This window comes from Chrysoperla carnea, chromosome 5 (genome assembly GCF_905475395.1).
Source record: "Chrysoperla carnea chromosome 5, inChrCarn1.1, whole genome shotgun sequence".
Classification (NCBI taxonomy): domain Eukaryota; kingdom Metazoa; phylum Arthropoda; class Insecta; order Neuroptera; family Chrysopidae; genus Chrysoperla; species Chrysoperla carnea.
The window spans coordinates 5,813,241-5,835,213 of record NC_058341.1 but is presented as its reverse complement, the minus strand read 5'-3'; the positions used below and the strand labels follow the sequence as shown (position 1 = coordinate 5,835,213).

Sequence of the window (21,973 nt, the reverse complement as noted above, 5' to 3'; positions counted from 1 at the left end):
AAATAAATATAAAGTGTCTGTTTTTTCAATTATTAACACACACACGAAAAAAAAAAAACCCATAAAAATGTTTTATTAACGTAAAGTGCTTTTCGGTACAAAATTTGGCTCAAACACAAAATTATGATTTTTTACGATAAAAAATAAGTGATGTAAATATAGACTTATTTTATTTGGTGTGATTTTAAGTTACTCATCCATAATATTCTTCTTTAAAGTTCTAAAAATATCACAGTGTGACTGCGGTGTGTTTTGCCTGTGTTTTTATCGAAAATTATGTTTTCACAAACGATGTCTACAACACACTCAACACAATGAGAGGATTTTGGATGTTATTGTTTGTATTTTATAAATTTTGGGTGGTTAAATGTGAAGAATTAGGTACCTATAAAAATTTTTAAATTTCAAATCAAATTTTGTAATAATATTAAATATCATAATTTATTTTGTAGCTTCCTTTTATGGAAACAGTTATATTTCGATACCATTACAAGAAGCATACGCTAGTAATGATATTGAATTTAATTTTCGTACTTGGTTACCCGATGCAATGTTTTTACTGGTTGCGGGTAGAACGGATTTTTGTATTGTTCAATTAGAATCAGGTCTTGTTAAACTACGAATTAATTTAGGTGCAGGTGAAGAAGAAATTTCATCGCCGAACGATGTTAAATTTAATGATGGTGATTGGCATTTTGTTAAAATTATACGAAAAGAAGCCAATCTTACTCTCGAAATTGATCATGTTCATGTTGTCAGGTTTGTTAACTTTCTTTTCTTTTTTATTGAGTGTTTAAATATCCTGTTTCTATTGAAAACTATCCAAATAAAAAGTCTCACAAGTATATTAAAAATTGAAAGTAATTTTATTTGTTTCTTTGTTACGCTTTCACTCAAAATCTACTCAATGAATTTTAATGAAACTTTTCAATAATATAGTTCATACATCAGAATAACACATGAGCTATTGTATTTATACAGATATTACTAATACTAGCTACGCCCCGTGGTGTTACCCGCGATTAATAGAGAGTGGTTAAAAAATAGATTTTGAGAGTTTTTATTAACTTTTACAATTCTTTAAAAAACTCGGTTCCAGTATGCTATCCCATGGGAACCGTGCATTTTCCGGGATAAAAATTATATCATTTTCTGGCCCTCTAAACTACCACCACCTATACAAAAATCTTGTCGATCCTTTGCTCTATGAAATTAAAACAAATCTAACCCCACTGGAACCATACATTTTACCGGGATAAATAGTAGCCTATGTGCTATTCCAGACTATAATCTGCCTCTGTTCCAAATTACTTTTCAATCCTCTTTATTCTTACACCGTGGTTTATTACTTCACGAATATGCAAATGCTAACGTATCAAATTTTGACCGATACCTTTTTGGGCAAAATATTTAATAAAATTGTACATTTTCTTTTTGCCAGGAAAAAATTACCAGGACAATTTTTTGAATTAAACATACAATTTGGTGTTTATGTGGGTGGTGATGGCCATTTTAAGGAACAATTTTTGGGCCATTTAATTGGATTACGTGGTTGTATGTCTAATTTAATTTATGGTAAAATGAATTTATTGGAATATGCACGAAGTCGACAAGGTAATAGTAAAGTGCATGGCATCACATGGAACTGTGCTGCAGAATTCGATTCAACTTTTAATAGTGAATTGAGTTTTATTGAAGATAATGCTCATATATTGTTGTTACATTCGTTAGGTCGAGCTGGTGCCAGGTAAGTTCAAACAATCTACACTTTTTATTTATTTAAAGCATGTTTTTCCTGAAAATAACTCGAAAATTAACCGGGAACAGTGATGGTGCATTATAATTTCGTTTAATAACCATAAAAATACAAGTTTATTTATTTTCCCTTTATATTATAAATGTGAACGTAAGGATGTTTGTTTGTTTGTTTGCCATACATAAGAATAACACATGAGCTATAGTTTATACAGATATATTTTACTGCTCCATCTATGATAATCATTTTGAACCATAAATTAAAGATATCCGTAAAAATTTATAATGGTAAATGTCTAACAATTAATGGCCAAATAATTTTCGGGTGTTATAAAGCTGTGGTTTTTAGTTTTAAGCCCAGTGAAGCGCGGGCGAGTGTCATCAAGCTATTAATTTTATATTTTTTTAATTTCTAGATGGCAATTTGATATAAAAACAGAGACAAATCAAAGTATTTTATTATATAATACGGGTACATCAATAAATGCACATACAATTGCATTAGAAATAATAAATGGCAGCTTATCATTATATTTAACACAGCAACAGAATGAGCAATCATCATCATCAAGTCAAATGAGCAATCAGCAACATTATAAAACGTACAAAATCAAAAATAAATTATATATATCAGATAATCGATGGCATAAAGTTGTTGTACAATTAAATCCATATTTATTAGAATTAACTGTTGACACTACAATGGATACACAGAAAGTTTTGGGAACAAAATATTTAGATTTAAGTGATGCATACTTTATTGGTGGCTTAGAATTAACAAAACGTACACGGGCAACCATTAAAGGTGTTGTTACAGCTGAACAGAATTTTATTGGATGTTTAAAAGGTTTAGCTATTAATGGTAAGTATTATTTCATTTTTTCAGGGGGATAGAATCTTTGAGTTAGTTGGATAACTCATGATCAAAATAGGTATTGATATCCGTAAAAACTTATGAGTAAAAATGTTTGAACTCTTAAACGATTCAATCAATTGAAGTTTGAATCCTTTAAAGGAACTATTAGTATAACACAAATTTCTGACCGTCTATCTGAAATCATACTGCGAGCTGGTCTCATCCAATATCGACTACCAACATAGTTATACCTGAGTAAATAAAAATTAGAGAAAAAGTTTAAAAATTGATAACATTTTTCAGGTGAACCGCTTGGCTTATCAAGTGCCAAATCAAGTTTTGGAATAAAACCTAATATATGCTTAAGTGATACAAATTTGGTTCGTATATTATATCTTTCTTTTACAGTGAGTTCGTTAAAAAAATTAATGAAATAATTTTTAAATTTTTTATTTTAGAATAAAACTGCAATAGAATTAGAAATAGTTTCTGTGAAATCAGTTGTTGTAAATGAAGGTAAAACAACAAAATTAGATTCCAATAATATTCGTATGATTGTTGATTATTCACGTTGGGGTTTACGTGATAATATGGTACAATTTCGTGTTATTTCATCAAAATATGGTAAACTACATTTACATGGGACCAATTCAAATAAATTTACTTTGTTGGATATTTTTAATGGAAAGGTAATTATTTAAAAAAAACAATAAGAACAATTTTGTAATCGAGTTCCTAGCACCTAGATCCAGGACTTACTTCAACCAGCCTCTCTTTGTCGACCTCTCCGACCTAAAGTCAGTCGACGTCAAAGCCCTCCTGCTGTTCTTAAACAGCTCCAAATGGTTCATGGAGTAGTGGCCGGGGTTGGGCCAACCCATTTACGGTATCACAACGGACCCTATGGTCTAAGTGTGTCCCACCCCAGGACAGCCACTCTAACCTAACCTAACCTACCACCTGACCGAGTTTACGCCTTTGAATGTTTCCAAAACAAAATATTTGATTTGAGGAGTTTAAAAATTTGATTTTAAAACTGTTTTTAGGTGGAATATCAACACGATGGCAGTGAAAGTACAAAAGATCTTGTTACAATTGAAATAAAAATGAGTGAACTCTCAACAGTGCCACGTTATCTTCATAAATCACATTTATTTAATTTAACAGTGATAATTATACCACAAAATGATGCTCCTGTAATCATTGCACCAGGTCTATTACGTATGGCCAAAGTATGTCAAATTGTTTGGACTAAATATACATGAATGCTGTCCTGCCCTGTTCTGCCATCTTTAACAACTTTTTAATTTATTTATTTTTGTTTTTGACACATATTTTAAAATAACATTATATTTTGCTTGATGTAGAAAATGACAGTGTGCATGTCTGAAACACGAGCATGAATTAAATTTTGTTTTACAGTTTCAATTTTTAATTTGTTTTCGAATTGGAGGTAAGTCGTCCTTTATTTATGTTTTATCGCAAGAAATAAAACTTCTTAAATACGTTTCATGAGACTCTAAAATAAAACATTATTTTTGATCTGCTGGACTATCAAGAAGGTATTCTATTTAACAAAAAAATCGATTTTCGAATACCAAAAAAAAAACCTTTTGGTTTGTTTGAGTTTTCTGGTGAATAAACTATGTAAATCGCGAATTCTTTTTTAGATATATTTGATACTCTTAGGGTTCGATTTCACTTATTTCAGGAAGTTTTATTTCTATCCAAAATATTCTTATATTAGATCTAAAATTTTTCGAATGATTCAAATATTTTTAATTAGTAGATCGTTTTCAATAACCTTTAAATAAACTCAAGCTATTTTGAATTTTTTTTGACTAAAATTGCATGAAATTAACAATTTTGTAAGTGGCGCAAAATTTTTTTCGAAATTTCAATTCGATATACAGTGTGTCCCACGGATCTAGAGGTAAGAGATAGAGGAAACTATACTTGTAATTTTTCTTATTTTGCATACATACAATTTACAAGTATAGTTACCTCTATCCGGGAACACACTATATCTCAGCGAAAAATGATTATATTTGAATGAAATATGTATGATCCGATAGCTTGTAATTTCCCGTAATATTTTATGCGCAGGGCTGAAACTTTGAGAAAGTTTATTTATTAATTTGATATGAATTTAAAAAGAATTTTTAACAAATTAATTTTTTTTGATATTTTTATTAAAGGGCACAAAAAAATTAATAACAACAGAAATCTTAAACGTAACAGATGTTGACGACGAACCAGATAAAATCGTTTACTATCCAATGAAATCAGCATTAAATATTAAAAATGGACAAATTGAGTTAATCGATGAACCCTCAAAACCTGTTACCTCGTTCACACAAAAAGATATAAACGATAAACGTATCGTGTTTGCATGTATCGAATGTTCTGTTAGCTCAACATCCAATAATAATCAATCCGAAGTGATTCTATTCAATGTTACCGATGGTAAATCAGCATTTCAAATGTTAGCGTTAAAAATATTTTTATACGATTTAGAAATAAAAATCAAACAGAATAAAGGAATATTTGCTGTACATAATTCAACATCGTTGATACAATCCAAAGATTTACAATTTGGTAGTAATATAGCGGATGAATTTTTATTGAGTCATATACGTATTGATGTTGTGGAACAGCCGGTATTTGGTGTTTTAGAATGTAAACGAGAGAATAAATTTTGGATAGTATGTGATTGGTTTTTTACGGGGGATATTTTACAGAAACATGTACGATATCGACATACAACTGGAACACCAGATTTTGATGAATTTAAGGTAATTTTTTTCAACGATAAATGTTAAATATAGTTATAACCTGCGCATCTAGCCCGGTCTCCCATCAACATATGTTGTCGTTGATAAATTAATCTCTAAAAATCACGTTAAATAAATTTTCGTAGATAAAAAAGTTATTAGATTAAATGCAATCGGGTTTCTCGAGGACATCGGGATTAATAAAACATAAGAGGGGTACCACAAATTGGTCCATAGTACCGAGATCAAGGGGTCCTCTGTGCCCTCCTTGAGAACAACCTGTCACCCGAAGGCAAGACGTCTTCGTCTCCAGCTATAAGATTCTGCTGAGGCTAGACCCACGATTAAACCGTCTCCAGCTAAAGGATTGATGGATCCAAGGTTTTGGACACAAGCATTCTAAACATGACGCAGGTGCAATTAATATGAAGGAGGTTTCATCGTCCTCCATACAGGTCCTACATGTGGGATCATCAGAGATCTCTATTCGACTGGACTCGTCTAAAGCTCTCTAGAGAACTCAACTGTTCTCTAGAGAGCTTCAGACGTGTCCAGAGGATGGTGAACTAACACATTCATAACTACAGAATCCTATAGGGGGTCAGGTTTAGAATGTTTGAGTTGAAAACCTTTGATCCATCAATCCTGGGAGCAACCCCGACGCAGAAGCTATGAGCTTTGTAACTACCTGTGGCTGGCACCAGAATTAATCGTGCCTAATATGTGAATATTTTCATATTTTTTTCAGTTTCGAGCATCAGTAAATAAAATCCATACATCAATGGTGCATAATTTCACAATAACATTTATCAAATTAAAATTGGAACAATTACATTTAAATTCTGTCACTTTAAATGGAACTTCAAAATCCATGATAACCATAGATCACATACAATATCAAACGATTCCCATATTAGCATCAAATAAAAATATCAAATACGTTATCACTAAATTACCAAAATACGGCGATATTATCAGCAATCAAAATGAGAATAAACTACAAAATGGTGACAGTTTCACACAATTCGATATCGAAAAAGAATATTTAAGTTATAAGCTCCATATGCAAACATATTCGAAATTAAACGATTCTATACAATTTATAGTGAGTTCGAAAAACTGTGAAAACACTTTTGGAACTTTAAATATTGTGTACATTCCAAGTGAAAATTTAAAACAACAATCACAAGTGAAATTACAAGCGTTACAAGTGATTGAAGGCGAAAAAGTGAATATTGGTGTGACATATTTAAGTGTTCAAATACAAAGTATTTCAAAATTAATGTACAATATCAGTGAGGGTCCGTTTCATGGAAACGTTCAACGATGTAAAAGTTGTACGGAGAAAGTGAAATGTAAAAGTAATTGTGAAAATATCACAGTTTTCAGTAATGATGACTTGAGTGACGGTATCGTGTTTTATAGTCACGATAATTCTGAAACTCGTTACGATCACTTTGAATTTATTGTGCGAGCACTTAATTTTCAATATATTGGAGTGTTTAATGTGAATGTTATTTTAAAGAATGATAATCCACCGAGACGAGTCATCGATAAAATATTACAGGTCAGTTCCAAAAAAAAAATATACTACATATAGGGTGCCTTATTTTAATCTCTCCAGCTACGAACTTGATTTGAAGTATCGTTAAAATTGTTGAAGTAAAACAACTTTTACTAGAGTCATTTTTAAGAGGGGTACTGCAAATGGGACCCCTGTAACTTGACCAAAGGGTCTTTTATACCTTCCTTGAGAACAATTAGTCATATGAAAGCAGGATGTCTTCGTGTAAAAGATGCTATTTTAAGCAAATGAAGCTATAAAATTCTGCCGAGTTTAGACGCCACGCGGAAAACCTTCAGCTTCTCTGCTCCTGGTCTGCGGCCTGGTTATCAGACAAGATGCTGATATGTGCCCCAGAGTATCTTTTTATTGTGCGATTCTATTCGAAAACGCTTTGTGCAAGAAAAATTTAGCTGGAGAGATAAAAAAGAAGCATCCATATAATGCAATTTTTTGAATCCATGAGAGGTTACTCAAAAATTCCCCCGCATTTACTAAAGGTGTGGTTGTGATCGTAGACGAATCACGAGTACATACAAAAACACAATAATATCGAAACATGATTGATCTATAAGAGACGCTTGTTTCAGAATTTCGAATTTAAAAAATTTAATAATTTTCTTCTTGAAACTAGGTTGTAATCGATCAAACAAAATTAATCACCGGTCAAGATTTAAAATACGACGATGCGGATATTAATACAACTCCACACGATATTATCTACACCTGTCAGATGATTTCGAACGGTATACTGTTTAACATTGGCAGCGAACCACACGAGAAAGTCACAACGTTTACACAAGCGGATTTAGATAATCGTCAAATTTTATTTAAACATCATGGTGATGAATATGGTAAAATACAATTATGGATAACGGATGGACAATTCTATGAGAATGGAATACTGGAAGTGTATGCCAGTAAACCATTTATTAAGATTATATCGAATGAGATTATTGTTAAACAATTTAAAAGTGTTGTGATCGATCAGAAATTATTGAATATTGAAACGAATTTAAATGCTATTGGAAAACATATTATTTATCGGGTTTTAAAATCTCCGAAATATGGATACTTAAAATTTAGTGTTAATTATGATGTAAGTTAAATTTCATTTATTACATTTCTATTGTTTTAGACACCCCGCGATTCTTATGTGCTCAAAATTTACAATCTGACTAATTTTTGGTTTTTTTTTTAATGTTTCAGAGTGTTAGATTTTTTTCACAAGATGACTTAAATGCCGGCCATGTTATATACGTCCATAATAAAACTGATTACGATTCAATTACAGATTATTTTAGTGTGCGTGTAACGTGCGAAGGTACTTATTCAGAGGATAAAATCAAAATTAAAATTTTACCAACAGTTTATTGGGAACCAATGATTATTTTATCAACAAATGAATCGTTATTTGTTGAAGAATCAACCAGCGTTGTTGTACCGAAAACACATTTAGAGGTCAGTAATAATTTTAAACTAATTTAGTTTAAATTCTTTTAATTTTTAACCCCAAGTACGAGTTTTTTTTCAAGTACGAGTTTAGGGTTCCGTATCCGAAAAATTTACCGGAGTTTTTTAAATTTCACTTGTGTTATATTTCAGGTATTACATCCTGATATACCAGCAGAAGAAATCATCTATTACATAAAATCAAAACCAAAAAATGGTTATTTACAAATAATCAACGAACCAAATTCCCATAATTCAATAAAAACATTCGATCAACGTATTATAAACTTAGGACAATTAGAATATATACAAAATGTTGCAAATAAAACCGAAGATCAAATAATATTTAACGTAACAAATGGTATTATATGGTTATATAATGTTTTATTAAATATACAAATCATTCCAGAACATTTTTATTTACGTACATATCATATGAATGTAACGGAAGGTGGTACTGTGATCATATCAAAAGATGATATACAAATTATTACAGCCTATTATAAGAGTAAAGTATCGTATTATACGATTACACGATTACCTAATTATGGTGTTATACAGATTGCTGATAGTCGTGAACATTTACGAAAGTTCTCTGAACGAGATTTGATTAAGGGGCTTGTTAAGGTAAATTATTTGTATTATTATTATTTATGTAATATACTACTAAACAGGGCTGTAACGAGGGTACAGGTGGCAAGTATTTAGGTTGCGCTTTATATATATCGGGATGGGCTGTAACGATTTTTATGAAAATTAGTGTACTGATAGTACTTACCATAAGAATAAGATTGGATGAATTTTTATCAAATTTTGGTAAACCAAGTATGTAATCCTACTAAATTTGGGCCGTACTTTTCAAATTTATGATCAAAATTAATCTAGCTCTATTAGGTTTCAAGAATGTGGAGGCCTGGTCCCGGAATTAGGCACATAAGTGATAGCTAGCAAAAACTGACATCGCAGCTGAAAAGAATCACCCAAAATTAGTAGGTTTCAAAAAAAAATCCGAGAAGATCGGATAACAATTACCTGTGTTATCAAAAAAATCGAATTTTTGAACTTTATGACGTCATTAGAATCCAAAAAATTTAATTTTGATCTATCACATCCAAATTTTATCCAATTTTGATAAACCAAGTATGGAATCCTACTAAATTTGGGCCATATTTTGCAAATTTATGGTCAAAATTAATCTAGCTCTATTAGGTTTCAAGAATGTGGATGCCTGGTCTCGGAATTAGGCACATATGTGATAGATAGCAAAAAACTGACATCATAGCTGAAAAGAATGACCCAAAATTAGTGATTTGAAAAAAAAATCCAATTAAATCGGATAAAAATTGCCTGTGTTATCAAAAAAATCAAATTTTTGAACTTTATGACGTCATCAGAATCCAAAAAATTTAATTTTGCTCTATCACATCCAAATTTTATCCAATTCTGATAAACCAAGTATGGAATCCTACTAAATTTGGGCCATATTTTTCAAATTTATGGTCAAAATTAATCTAGCTCTATTAGGTTTCAAGAATGTGGAGGCCTGGTCTCGGAATTAGGCACATATGTGATAGATAGCAAAAAACTGACATCGTAGCTGAAAAGAATGACCCAAAATTAGTAGGTTTCAAAAAAAATTCCAATTAAATCGGATCAAATTTGCTCGTGTTATCAAAAAAATACAAATTTTTTTAACGTTATGGCGTGGTCAGAATTCAAAAAAATTAATTTTGTTATCACCAGATTATAAAAATAATATTGTAAATTAATGAGCGCTTTTTACATGATGCTTTACTAACTTTTTGTTTTATATATACAGTAGAATCTCGATAAGTTAAACCTCGGTAACATAAAAACCTTAGTTATTTCAAAAAATACTGCGTTCCCTTCCCATCAGAGCCCAAAACCTCTATAGCTTAAAATACGCAACCTCTATAACTTAAATAAATAATTTCTGTTAGGCCCTCAGTAACTAAAAGAAATGTTTCCACAACCTCTATAACATAAAATTGTGTGAATGAGTCATTTTGAAAGAGTGTCAAAACAAATGGTTTCGATATTTATTGCTTGCACGTTTTTACTTGTTAACGTAAACAATAACATTACCTATTGTTTGCTTTATCTAAATCAAACAAAGTCCAATTTCTTCCACCAAACACAACATCACAACTTCAACCTTTGGATTAGGGAATAATTAAAAATTTTAAAACATTATACAGAAAAGAAGTTAGAAAAATCATAGCTGATATGGAGCAAAATACATAGACCCTTGATAACTAAAAACCTCTATAACTTAAAATATTTTTTGTTTCCCTTGGACTTTAACTTATCGAGATTCTACTGTATTATATATTTTGTTTTATAAAACATACTTTTTATTTTGCCACGCCCTAGCTACGCCTGCTTTACCACGCCCTAGTTACGGACCTGCTCCTCAAAAATATTAAAATCGGTAGATTGAGTCTTCCTTAGTAGGACTGTTGAATAGTTAAATAATATACCTAGTCCGACAATCGAATCCGAATCACTTGAATTCATTCTAAGGCTATATTTTTATACCATGTATATATGAAATATACATAGTATATTAAGTTTATTATACCATGTATATATGAAATATACATATTATACCATGTATATATGAAATATACATAGTATATTAAGTTTAGTCCAAAGTTTGTAACGCTTAAAAATATTGATGCTAGGAAAAAAATTTTGTCATAGGTGTTCATAAAATCACCTACTTAGTCCATTTCCGGTTGTCCGTCCGTCCGTCCGTCCGTCCGTCCGTCCGTCTGTGGACACGATAACTCAAAAACGAAAAAAGATATCGAGCTGAAATTCTTACAGCGTACTCAGGACGTAAAAGGACAGGTCAAGTTCGTAAATGAGCATCATGGGTCAATTGGGTCTTGGGTCCATAGGGCCTATCTTTTAAACCATTAGAGATAGAACAAAAGTTTAAATGTAAAAAATGTTCCTTATCAAAAATTAAACAACTTTTGTTTGAAACATTTTTTCGTAAACATCACTGTTTACCCTCGAGGGCGTTAATTAGGTGCAAATTTTATAGTATATATTAATATAGGAATATCAGTTGCGTGTGTGTGTGTGTGTATTTAAAAGTGATTATCTTTTGTTTTTTACGTGACGTCAAAAAAAAACAAACGAGTGCGCATCAACATGTATGTGTGTGTAATGTGTGTAATGAGAGTAATTAACACTGTCTATACATGGTATTTCAACAATTAACTCAGTCAATTGTTTGCTTTCACTTGTTAATATTAATATTTTATATTACAGTATGTTCACGATAACAGTGAGAATTTCGAAGATTATTTTGAAATAGTAGCACATGCAGGAACAAAAGAAAGTGAAGTAGCCAATATTAAAATCAACATTACACCAATCAATGATCAAGTACCAGTTTTAGTAAATAATACTGGCTTACAAATGTGGGAAGGTGCTTGTGAACAAATCACTAGCACACATTTGGGTGCCATCGATGGTGATATACCTCATGATACGATTATATTTCGAGTATCAGGAAATTGGTGGGGTAATATTGTTTTAAAATCAAATTCAACTCCGCTGACTTCATTTACACAGCAACAGATTGAAGACGGTCTTATTTATTTTAACCATACTAGTAAGTATATTTTTAAATAGGCGTAGTCAGTAGCGGGACAAGAGCTAAATTTTGAAGCGGGCAAAGTATATAAACAAACAAAAGTGATGGGTGAGCGACCAATTAAACGTATTTCTCGTCATGGGACATCCCTAATTTTAACAAGCAGAGATTTCTCGTGATGGTAACACCATCAAATGTTGCTTGGCTAATCATTTCAAAATGGCTGGAAAGAGGAACATTTCGTAGTAGTAATTCAGTCAAATTAAACATGAAAAGAGCGTGAACGCTGTATCGAAGACATTTTTGTTTTTTTGATACGTTGTTTGTAATGAATGTTAAACCCAAGTTTTCGACAACGGTAGCCGACCGAGTCATGGTTTGATACAGTTGAATTAAAAAAATTTCTCTTTCAAGAGGCCCGAAGTATTGCCTAGTAGTGCCCCAAGCTTAAAATTAACGAATATTAGTTGAGGGTTATATTTATTTTTTATAATATTTTTTAAATTTTAAGGCAACCAACCAATTGAAAATGTTCGCACTAGGAAACAGGCTCAACAATTTAACAACAGACTCAAATTTTCAGCTATTTTGAAATAACTATCAGATACTGTAGAACAGAGAGATTGATTTCTGGAAAATCTTGACTGATCCCCACGTCCTTATTTAAAAATAATTTTTCTATTTTAGATGGAACAATTGCAAAATTTTTATTTCGTTTAACGGATAACATTCACACATCGAAAGAATATATATTTACAATTGAAACAAAACCGGTCGATTTAAAATTGATAACGAATCAGGGTATCCATGTATTTCCATTCAATCGACAAGTAATTGGTACAAATCATTTGAAAGCTGAAGCATCTGATCCAGAACGTGATATTATATATAAAGTGATAATCGCACCAATGCTTGGAAGAATTGTTGTACAAATCAATAACGGTCATTTATATTCAACGGATAATTTCTCACAAAAAGATTTGGATAGTAATCGAATATTTTATGAGCATACGCATCCATTTGATGGTTTGTATGCAAATGATTCGTTTTTGTTTAATATCGAAGGACATTTGTTACCAAAAATTATTAATCAGGTAAATTATTTGCTTTTTTATAAAATAAAAACTGAAAAATGTAATGTATGTTTTGTATGTACGTCACGAATTTCTTTTTTAAAAAATCTTCAAACAAGTAGTTTGACTTAAAAAAGATCGAAATGTTTAATTCAGTGTTTTCAGTGTTTTTAAACAATTAAACTTTTTATTTATTTATAGAAATTTAACATCGATATATCTGTATCAAGCGGTGATTTAAACACTTACATCCCAATCACACCAATCACCGTAGATGAAGGTGGATCAGCTCCCATTTTATTAAATATCACCGAAGTCATACATTTCTTAGAAACACATGCAAATTTACATGCCCCAATAATTCATGCTACAGTATGGCAACCAGATCATGGTACCGTTTACGTTAACGACAACACAAATATCACGACATTCACACAATCACAACTGGAATCAAATGTGGTTAAATATCAACATGATCATTCGGATACACTTAACGATACCATACATTTTACGCTGTATTTGTTACCAGATTATATAACACTGTGTACAGTGAACATTCCGGTACATGTGAATCCGATAAATGATCAACCGTTTAAGTTGATAACGCAAGCACCTCATATGAATGTTGTGTATGGTGAGAATGTAACGATCACGAAGGATTTACTATTAACGGAAGATCCAGATACACCGCCTGAACATTTGGAGTATGGGATTATTAATGGTTTAACAGAAGGGAAAATTGTATTGGCACCAGATTATATGATGCCCATTAATACGTTTACGCAGAAGGATATTAACGATGGCAAAGTTGTTTATAAACATTCTGGTATGTATAGCTTAATGTTTTATCGAGCGTAATATTTTTGGAACAATGTTCCTTATCGCACGTTATCGTTCTGATTTGTTTGCGGCCTGCTCTCAAAAACAATCTCGCAACTGGATATAACCCCTTAATAAAAAATTTTCATCATTTCAATTTTTTTATTTTTTTCTAGGTTCAAACACAACAGTAAGCTTCCATTTTCGTGTATGGGATGGTAAATTCAAACCAATCTATACAATATTTAACATTCGTGTAATCCCTGTCAGCATATCTTTAAATTTATTATCCCCAATTTATATACAACAAGGATTAAATGTCGCATCATTCACCCCCCAACATATCCAAATCAGAACAAACGTCAACGAAAATCGTATCATCTATAACGTGACACATGCACCATACTTTGGAACAATTTATGTACAAGACACACCGAAATTATCATTCACGCATGACGATCTAATTAATGCACGTGTCATGTATATGCAAACAAATATGACATCACCGAATGACACGTTTATAATACTTGCGTCATGTTTACATAATACGGCCGTATCGAATTCGATTAGTGCTCAAATGCTTGTACAACCGTTAATGCAACGTGGGAATTTTACGGCAATCATAGGTAAGTGAATCAAAATTAAGATTTTTAATTAAATTAATTCGTACAGGTTTGAAAATGTGGTATTTTAAAAACTCAAAAGAAGGTATTCCATCCCCTATGGAATAAGAATATCAGTACCTTCTTAGATAGTCAGATCGGAGTCAGGGAGAAATTTAAATGTTTTGAGGGTATTTTCTATTTATCATTAAAGTTTTACCGAGGTTCGATTTAACGCACTCTTTTGTTCAACGATTTTGTTTTTTTTTATCATTTCCACTCATGGTCAGATCTTTACAAGTTATTCCTTCGAAAATCATTAAAAAATACATGTATTTTTATTAATCTATAGGTACTCAAAATAAAATCACGTTGAATATCTTGGATGCAACACCTTTAGCTGAATTGACTGGAAGTAATCCACAATATAGGATCGTACGAAAACCAACATTTGGAGAGCTACATAAAATTATACGAAGTTCTGGTGAACGTAAAATTGTTTACGATCAACAAGTCGATACATTCAATCATGAAGAAATTCGAATTGGCGTTATTTATTATGTCTTACCGGGTGATGAATCCTTAAACGACATTGAAGATTTATTAAAATTTTTATTAATCGGTAACGTGTTCTATCAACCGGCATATGGTGATTTAAAAATACGAATCTTATCCGATCGAGTTGAACCCGAATTAAAACGACATCGTGGTGGAATGCATTTAGCTAGTCCAAATATAAGTAGCGATTATCTACCAATTGTTATAATGGTAGCAGGAGTGTTGTTTCTAGGTGTTAGTGTTATAATTATTATTAAATGTCGATCGATTGATGTGAGTAAACAGAATGCACGTAATAATACGATTAACAATCAACCGATACCGTTACCACGTCCGCCCGATCATCTGATGGCATCCACATCGAATTTGAAACCGTTTATTGAAGAAATTCCATTAACTACACATCATACATCTTTACCACATTGTAAAGTAAGTTACCATAAAACATATTTTTACTAGTCTTTGGGCCCGATAGATTTGTTCTGCTCAAAAACATGCCCAGTATTAAACTTTTGGAGGTCCTGTGCACATAAGCATCGTGGGCCCCCTTTTTTTTTGTAAAACTTCATTTGACAGAATTCATTTTTCTGTCACGAAATACAAAATATTAGCATTTAGTTTATTGATAGATTTGATAAACTTAAATTAATTTTTAAAATATTTATTTATCTGCAGGTTACACCTTTGGGTCCAACAGATTCATCATTAGCTAGTTCAGATTTAGATATAAGATCTAGATATCCGTATGGATCGGCTGATGATGGTACAATTATTGAAGATTGGTGTAGTCAAGATGCACCATCAGACAGTATTATACCCCATCCGCAGCCTCTTATAAATGCTGCAAATCCATTACTTAGACGAAATCAGTATTGGGTTTGAAATTTTTGAATAATTTTAGATAAGAGGTTAAATCGATTGTGTGCGATTTTTTCTATCGCTAGAAAGTGTATAAAAGCATTTTTTTTTTTTTAAATAAAAAAAAGGCATTTATCTGTTTTTACAAATTGTTATGAAATTCTCTGAAATAAAAACCTGTACATTCGAGACTGTTCTTACGTAAAAAAATATTTTTTATTCATTTTAAGTTAAAAAAAGAAAAATATTGTAGAAAATTTGCTCTAACCAAAAAAAAAAATACATATAAATATATTTTTCATTATCAAAAAAAAAAATTGTATAAGGACCCCCTACCCCCTAACCATAAAAGTATTTTCTAGATATATTTTATTTGCTCATATTTTTAGATTAAGACTGTTCCGAAAATCTCGACTTTGAGTTTGCTGTTTAAATATATAATCCAAAGTTGATAAGATTAACTTAGATTTAGGTGTTAAGTTAAATTTTCAGCTGCTTCCCATTAATTCCTGAGTCAAATGCCTCATTTCCTTAACTACACATAACCAATCAAAATATCAAATCAGTCGTTCGACCATTCTAGAATGCTTTGAAACATTTCTAAGCCTATATTTTTGATAAAACCTTTCTTTTTTTTTTGTAATAAGCTTCTTTTTTTTAAACATTTTAATCAGTTGGAAAATCATATTTGGCAAAATGTTCGACAGTTTTAATTTCTTTGATACTCGAAAAACTGATCTTAAGTTTTGATTTTTATAAATTTACCAATGTTCCAAATACTAAGAAATATTTTCCATTGGTCAAATTTGAATATTTTGGAATGGAATTCATTTTTATAAAGTTCCACATAAAATCGAAAACAATTTTGATTACATTAATGATTTTAATGTTAAAAGAAGGAATCTCAAATTTTTGATTTTCGTCACAGTCTTTTAGATTTAGGTAAATAATATGAAATCGAGACCATAGAAAAAGAATTTTTTATTAGCTATTAAAAAAAAAAAAAAAATATTTGAAAGCCAATAAATATTTTAAATTTTTAAATAAGACTGTACATATTAAGAATTTACTTACTTAAAGCCAAAAAAGTTTTTTTCCTATAAGATGAACATTTATAATGAATAAAACAATTAATTTAATTTTTTTTAAATAAATTTGAAAGAGAATTTGTCTTGGAGACTCAATTAAATCTAAGATTAAATTTTAAGCTAATAATGTACACGTTATCAATAGAGACCAGGGAAATATATAAAGTGGCCCATTTTAACTCTTAATGTGTAACGTGGCACGCGTGTTTGTATTTTCAATTAAGAGAAAAAGTATATCTTTATTAACTAAAAGAAAAAGTATAATTTATGGCTTTAACGGGGTCCAAAATGTCTACCAGTATGGTGTAACGTTTTTAAACCGCCATAAAGTTTTGTCTGCCATTATTTTCCATGTTTATGAAAATGAATGCTTTGACTTACCGTGGCTTCCAGGCGGTTAGGGTCCATTACCCTGAAAAGAAAAAAATACAGCTGTATTCAGTTTTTAATCGTTATGAAGAGTATTCAAGACGAATTCGATTGTTTAAATGTTTAGGAGTATAATTGTATTGTCCTATTGCAAAAAAAATGCAATAAAAACTTATCCAGAACAGGGTGTTATGAAAAATATACTAAACGTTATATTTTTTCTATTCAGTTAAATATTCATCTTAAAAAATGAAAATTTTTGTAATAGGTATACTTCGTTTCCATTGGTACAATTTATTTTTTTGCAATATTTATTCATAAAAAATTTGCATGTTATAATAAATAAGGTTACAATATTTACAAAATACATCAAATACTTTTTATATTTGTTTTCATGTTTTAAGCTAAAATATAAATTTAAAATCTTCAAAGAATATTAGGATTGCGATTTAGAACGAGAACGATCTGATAAAAATCGAACTTTAAAATTTAACTTATGTATGAGATATTGTTGAAGACCCAAACTTATCCTTAATTGATTTTGGTTAAAAGGACGCAAGCTACTACCACTAATTCTATTTAGGAAAGAATTAGAGAACCTTTGGATGTTGCGCCAAACTTATATAATTATTGACCCATCACAATAATTGTAATTGATGACACTTTATTTTATGTGGAGAAGTATTTTTAAATAAAACAATTTAAAAACACATTATATTTGCAGACATGCAACTTTGTTATCTTTGGTCTTTTAGGGTTCTACCGGGGCTCACTTTAAGGGCAAAGATATTAACTTGAAGATGCGCTACTCCAATTTACTCTAAGATTCGAAGTGTTTTCATGGCAATTGGAAATTCAAAACTATTTGCAAAAATTGTTATGATCGTTAGATAGACATTCGTATTACCCTCCTCCTTTTTAAGGGCGTTTCATAAACTTATGATTTATGAGTTATGAAACGCCCTTATTTATTTACACTCAATCTTGGGTTATTTTCGTTGTCTAGGTTCGTTTTAGTTCTTGAAGCATTTATAATATTCTTTGTTTTAAAATTTTTGAAAATGTGATTTAAAAAATAACTAAGAAACTGTTTGTTGAAAAGATATTGGTCATTATTGACTTGTTTTCAAATTTTTAAGAAAACTCTAAACGATTCCACCACCATATTCAAGATTTTCAATAAAACTTTTATAAGTAATTCGAAATTTTTGAAAAAAATTGTGATTGTGTTATCAATTTTAATGATTTTTTTTAGAATAAAAGTATGATTTTGCTTAAACAAAACTTTACGAAATAAAAAAGGTATGATGAAGATAGTCGGACACAACGTCGTCAATTCTTTAAATTTAAAAAGAGCAATGACAGCTTGCTGAACATTTTTCTTAATTTTTATTTTCAAAAAGACTCTACACAAACTGAAAAAGCTCTTACGATAATTTCGGATTTATCTTCAAAACACCAATAGATTGTAAAATGGTGATGATATATTACACCCTTGCAGTCTGATATCTGAGCTAACTTAAGATTAAGACTAAAACCCGACAACAAAGAACGAACATGAATCATCGTTTTGTGTAGTCGAGTTTTAGTTTTTAACTTTTTTATTTTATATATTTATAAAATGCAAAATCAATTCCGTACGCAATATACATAGGGTAGAGAGTTCGATTCTCGCCATCGCAGTTTTTTAAATAGCTTTGATGGGCTGGTGTAGTGGAAGGTTTATGGATGATGGAGATGTACCTACGTCTCAAGTAATTGTAATATATCAGCGGGGAAATGTGGTAAAACACATATATGATATCACAATGGGCCCTAACGTGGCTTAAATGTGTCCCTTGTGGACAGCCAATTCAATCTAACCCACAAGGGTTTTATCCGTTCATGCAGAGTCCTTTTTAAAACATTTTTTGTACTTAAAGTAAAAATACTTAATTTGAAAAAGTACGACGAAAAAAAAAATATCAGTTTGTGATGGAACTTAATCTTTACGAAAAAACAAATAAGCATGTGCTTCCATTTTTACTATAAAAAAAACTATTATATTTCTTGTAGCTGTGATTTGTATTAATGGAAACAAGTTTAATTTTAAGAATATTAAAAAAAACAAAACCAAATATTTACAAATTTACAAGAAAAAAAACCAAAAAAATAAATTCTCAAAAAATGTCAATTTTAATTTCATAACTTCTATTGCAGTTATGTTATTACGTTTCATACTTAATCCAAGTTTAATCATTCACAACGGTTCAATTATTAAAGCGGTACACATACTTACAATATTTTTATTTCTGGCTAGTCGTCAACCGAGAGAAAAAACAAGAAAAGATATAGCAGGATCAAAATGATTGTATCTTTGGCTCGAAACTTGTGGTCAAAGATTACAGGAAATTGCGCTGTCGAGATCATTCTTAAAAAATGGGTGATTACAAATGAAAACTTCTTCGGGGAATACGACTAGGTAGAAGAATCGGTTCTGGAAAATCGGAGTTCTTAAATAAGTGAAAGATCACAAACAGACCTACGAAATAGAAATACATATTCTTTGTTGCGTTGTTACAAAACATAGTTAGCGCCAAAGTAATAATTTTAGAACCTTCATATTAAGTGATTTTTTAAAGTTTTTATGAAGAAAATGCTATTTAATGATAAACTTCCCAAAAATTGACTGTCAATTATTCATATAATAAGAAAAGTCTGGCGAAATAAACAGAAATAAACATATTGTAGAGTCTATGGACCGCTTTTTTTTTTTAATAATTGAATTCTCAAATGCAATACAAGTTATGCTTAGCAATTTTTAGCTTTAAATATTATACAAAAGTACTTAAATATGTTATTGTAGTAAGTATTCAAATTTTGCAAAGTGTTGCCAAAAAAAAAAACGCTTTGAGTGGCTTCGTTTCTTTATGTCCAGAAATTCTCACATAAAGTCAATTGAGTCGATTTTTGCACAAAGAAAAAATTGAAATAAGAAAAATTTAATCATTTTTCCACGTTGTTCGTTAATTAGAAAAAAAAATTTTTTTATAAATTTGTTGAAAAAAAAAATTGTACGTTGCTTTTGCTTAATTTTGAAAACATTTTTGGAAGCTGTTAATTAAAACGCTTCGAGCAAATAATATTTGTCGAATACAAATGATTATTCAAAAATTTTTGAGCTATCTCACCAAGCAAATTAGTTTTTAAAAAAGCAATAAAACACAAAAGATTAATCGATCGTGATAAGTTTTTTTTAAATAAAGAAACAAAGCTAAAACAATTCCTAAAAAGTGGGAAATCTACGGTTTTCGTGAGGCTACCAAAAAAAAAAAACTATAATTTTTTAGAACTCATCGAAATATCTCATAAAGTTTTTGAAATATCGAACTTGTTCTTTCAAAAATTTATATTTACAAACATTTGGGAACATATTTTGGAGCCTCGGACAAACTTTAGATTTACTTTTCAAAGTATTTATTAAATTTTTTTCAGTGCAAAATTTAATACACGACGTTCGAATATTGAGTGTTATTTCAATTAATTCGTAGATAGTATTGTTAATAATTGTTGATTAAATAACACTCAATTCTAATTTGTTTAATATTTTAATTAATAATATAGACCTGTATCTAGACCAAAAAAGTGTCGTGACTACGATCTGGGCGCCATTCACATTGTTGGGATGTCTTTAAACAACATGTTTAAAGACAATTACTGCAGTAATTCTTATCGATTCAGTCAAAGAATTGAGATATCATAATCGAAAATTGTGGAATATAGACTTTGGTTTCAATGTCGAATCTTTGCCCTTGCGCCCTCGACAAAAGCTTGTCCGGATCGGCTACGTTTTTTTTTAGTCTTCGTGAATCTACCATCGACCCGTTTTCCTTATGAGTGGCCTTCAAACTTATCCACGACATAAAAGATGGCTCACCCGTTATATTCTAATCTCTCTGCCTCCAAGAAATTTGGAATAAACAGAAAAATATTTAATCACCTACTTTTACAGCGTATTTTAAAATCACATTTGAAAAAGCAGTTAAAATATTAAACAAAATGATATGAGATACACACTAGCAAAAACATGACTCCGATTACTCGATTAACGATTAATCAAAAATTCGAATATTTTCCAAATCCTTAAAATATTTATTTTGATTTAAATTTCAACTAAATACATCTTCCGTCCGTCGGTTTTTTGTCACATTACAGGTCGTAATTTTTAACAAATTTATAGTTAATTTGGTGGCTTTCGCGGAAAAAATAAAAGTCTGGCCATCAAAAGACAAAATACAGTATAAGTAGGATCATCAGAGATCCCCCAAGTTATGAAGATTGTAGTTCAATCGAGCGAATTTCAGAAAAATGATCTAGCTATGGATATACACAGTTTGGTCTGTTGCATGCCCCGTGCAAAGCCCCAGTAATCCAAATGAACTTCTCGTATTCATTCCTTGATTCGGTAAATTACTCCATCTTGCTATGGGAATGATAGCTCAGGTGAAAGGGGCGTTTAAGACTACCCCTCCCCGTAACTCCAGAGTGACCTTCATTCCCTTTAACCCAGATAAGTTTGATTATGTTATTCAGGG

The 21,973-nt window shown here is 30.6% G+C and overlaps 1 protein-coding gene across 1 annotated transcript; it reads left to right on the top strand.

Annotated features, from left to right (window-relative positions):
* Positions 1-228: 228 nt before the first annotated feature.
* Positions 229-15,998, top strand: LOC123301707 (chondroitin sulfate proteoglycan 4). The gene is made up of 18 exons (XM_044884572.1): positions 229-381; positions 453-759; positions 1,442-1,747; positions 2,172-2,617; positions 2,915-2,991; positions 3,070-3,300; positions 3,658-3,843; positions 4,810-5,406; positions 6,134-6,952; positions 7,584-8,048; positions 8,159-8,410; positions 8,555-9,028; positions 11,705-12,050; positions 12,720-13,126; positions 13,307-13,931; positions 14,101-14,550; positions 14,879-15,513; positions 15,760-15,998. The coding sequence occupies exons 1-18, from the start codon at positions 315-317 to the stop codon at positions 15,964-15,966; spliced, it is 6,897 nt and encodes a 2,298-aa protein (XP_044740507.1). The 5' UTR covers positions 229-314; the 3' UTR covers positions 15,967-15,998.
* The last annotated feature ends 5,975 nt before the right edge of the window (positions 15,999-21,973 follow it).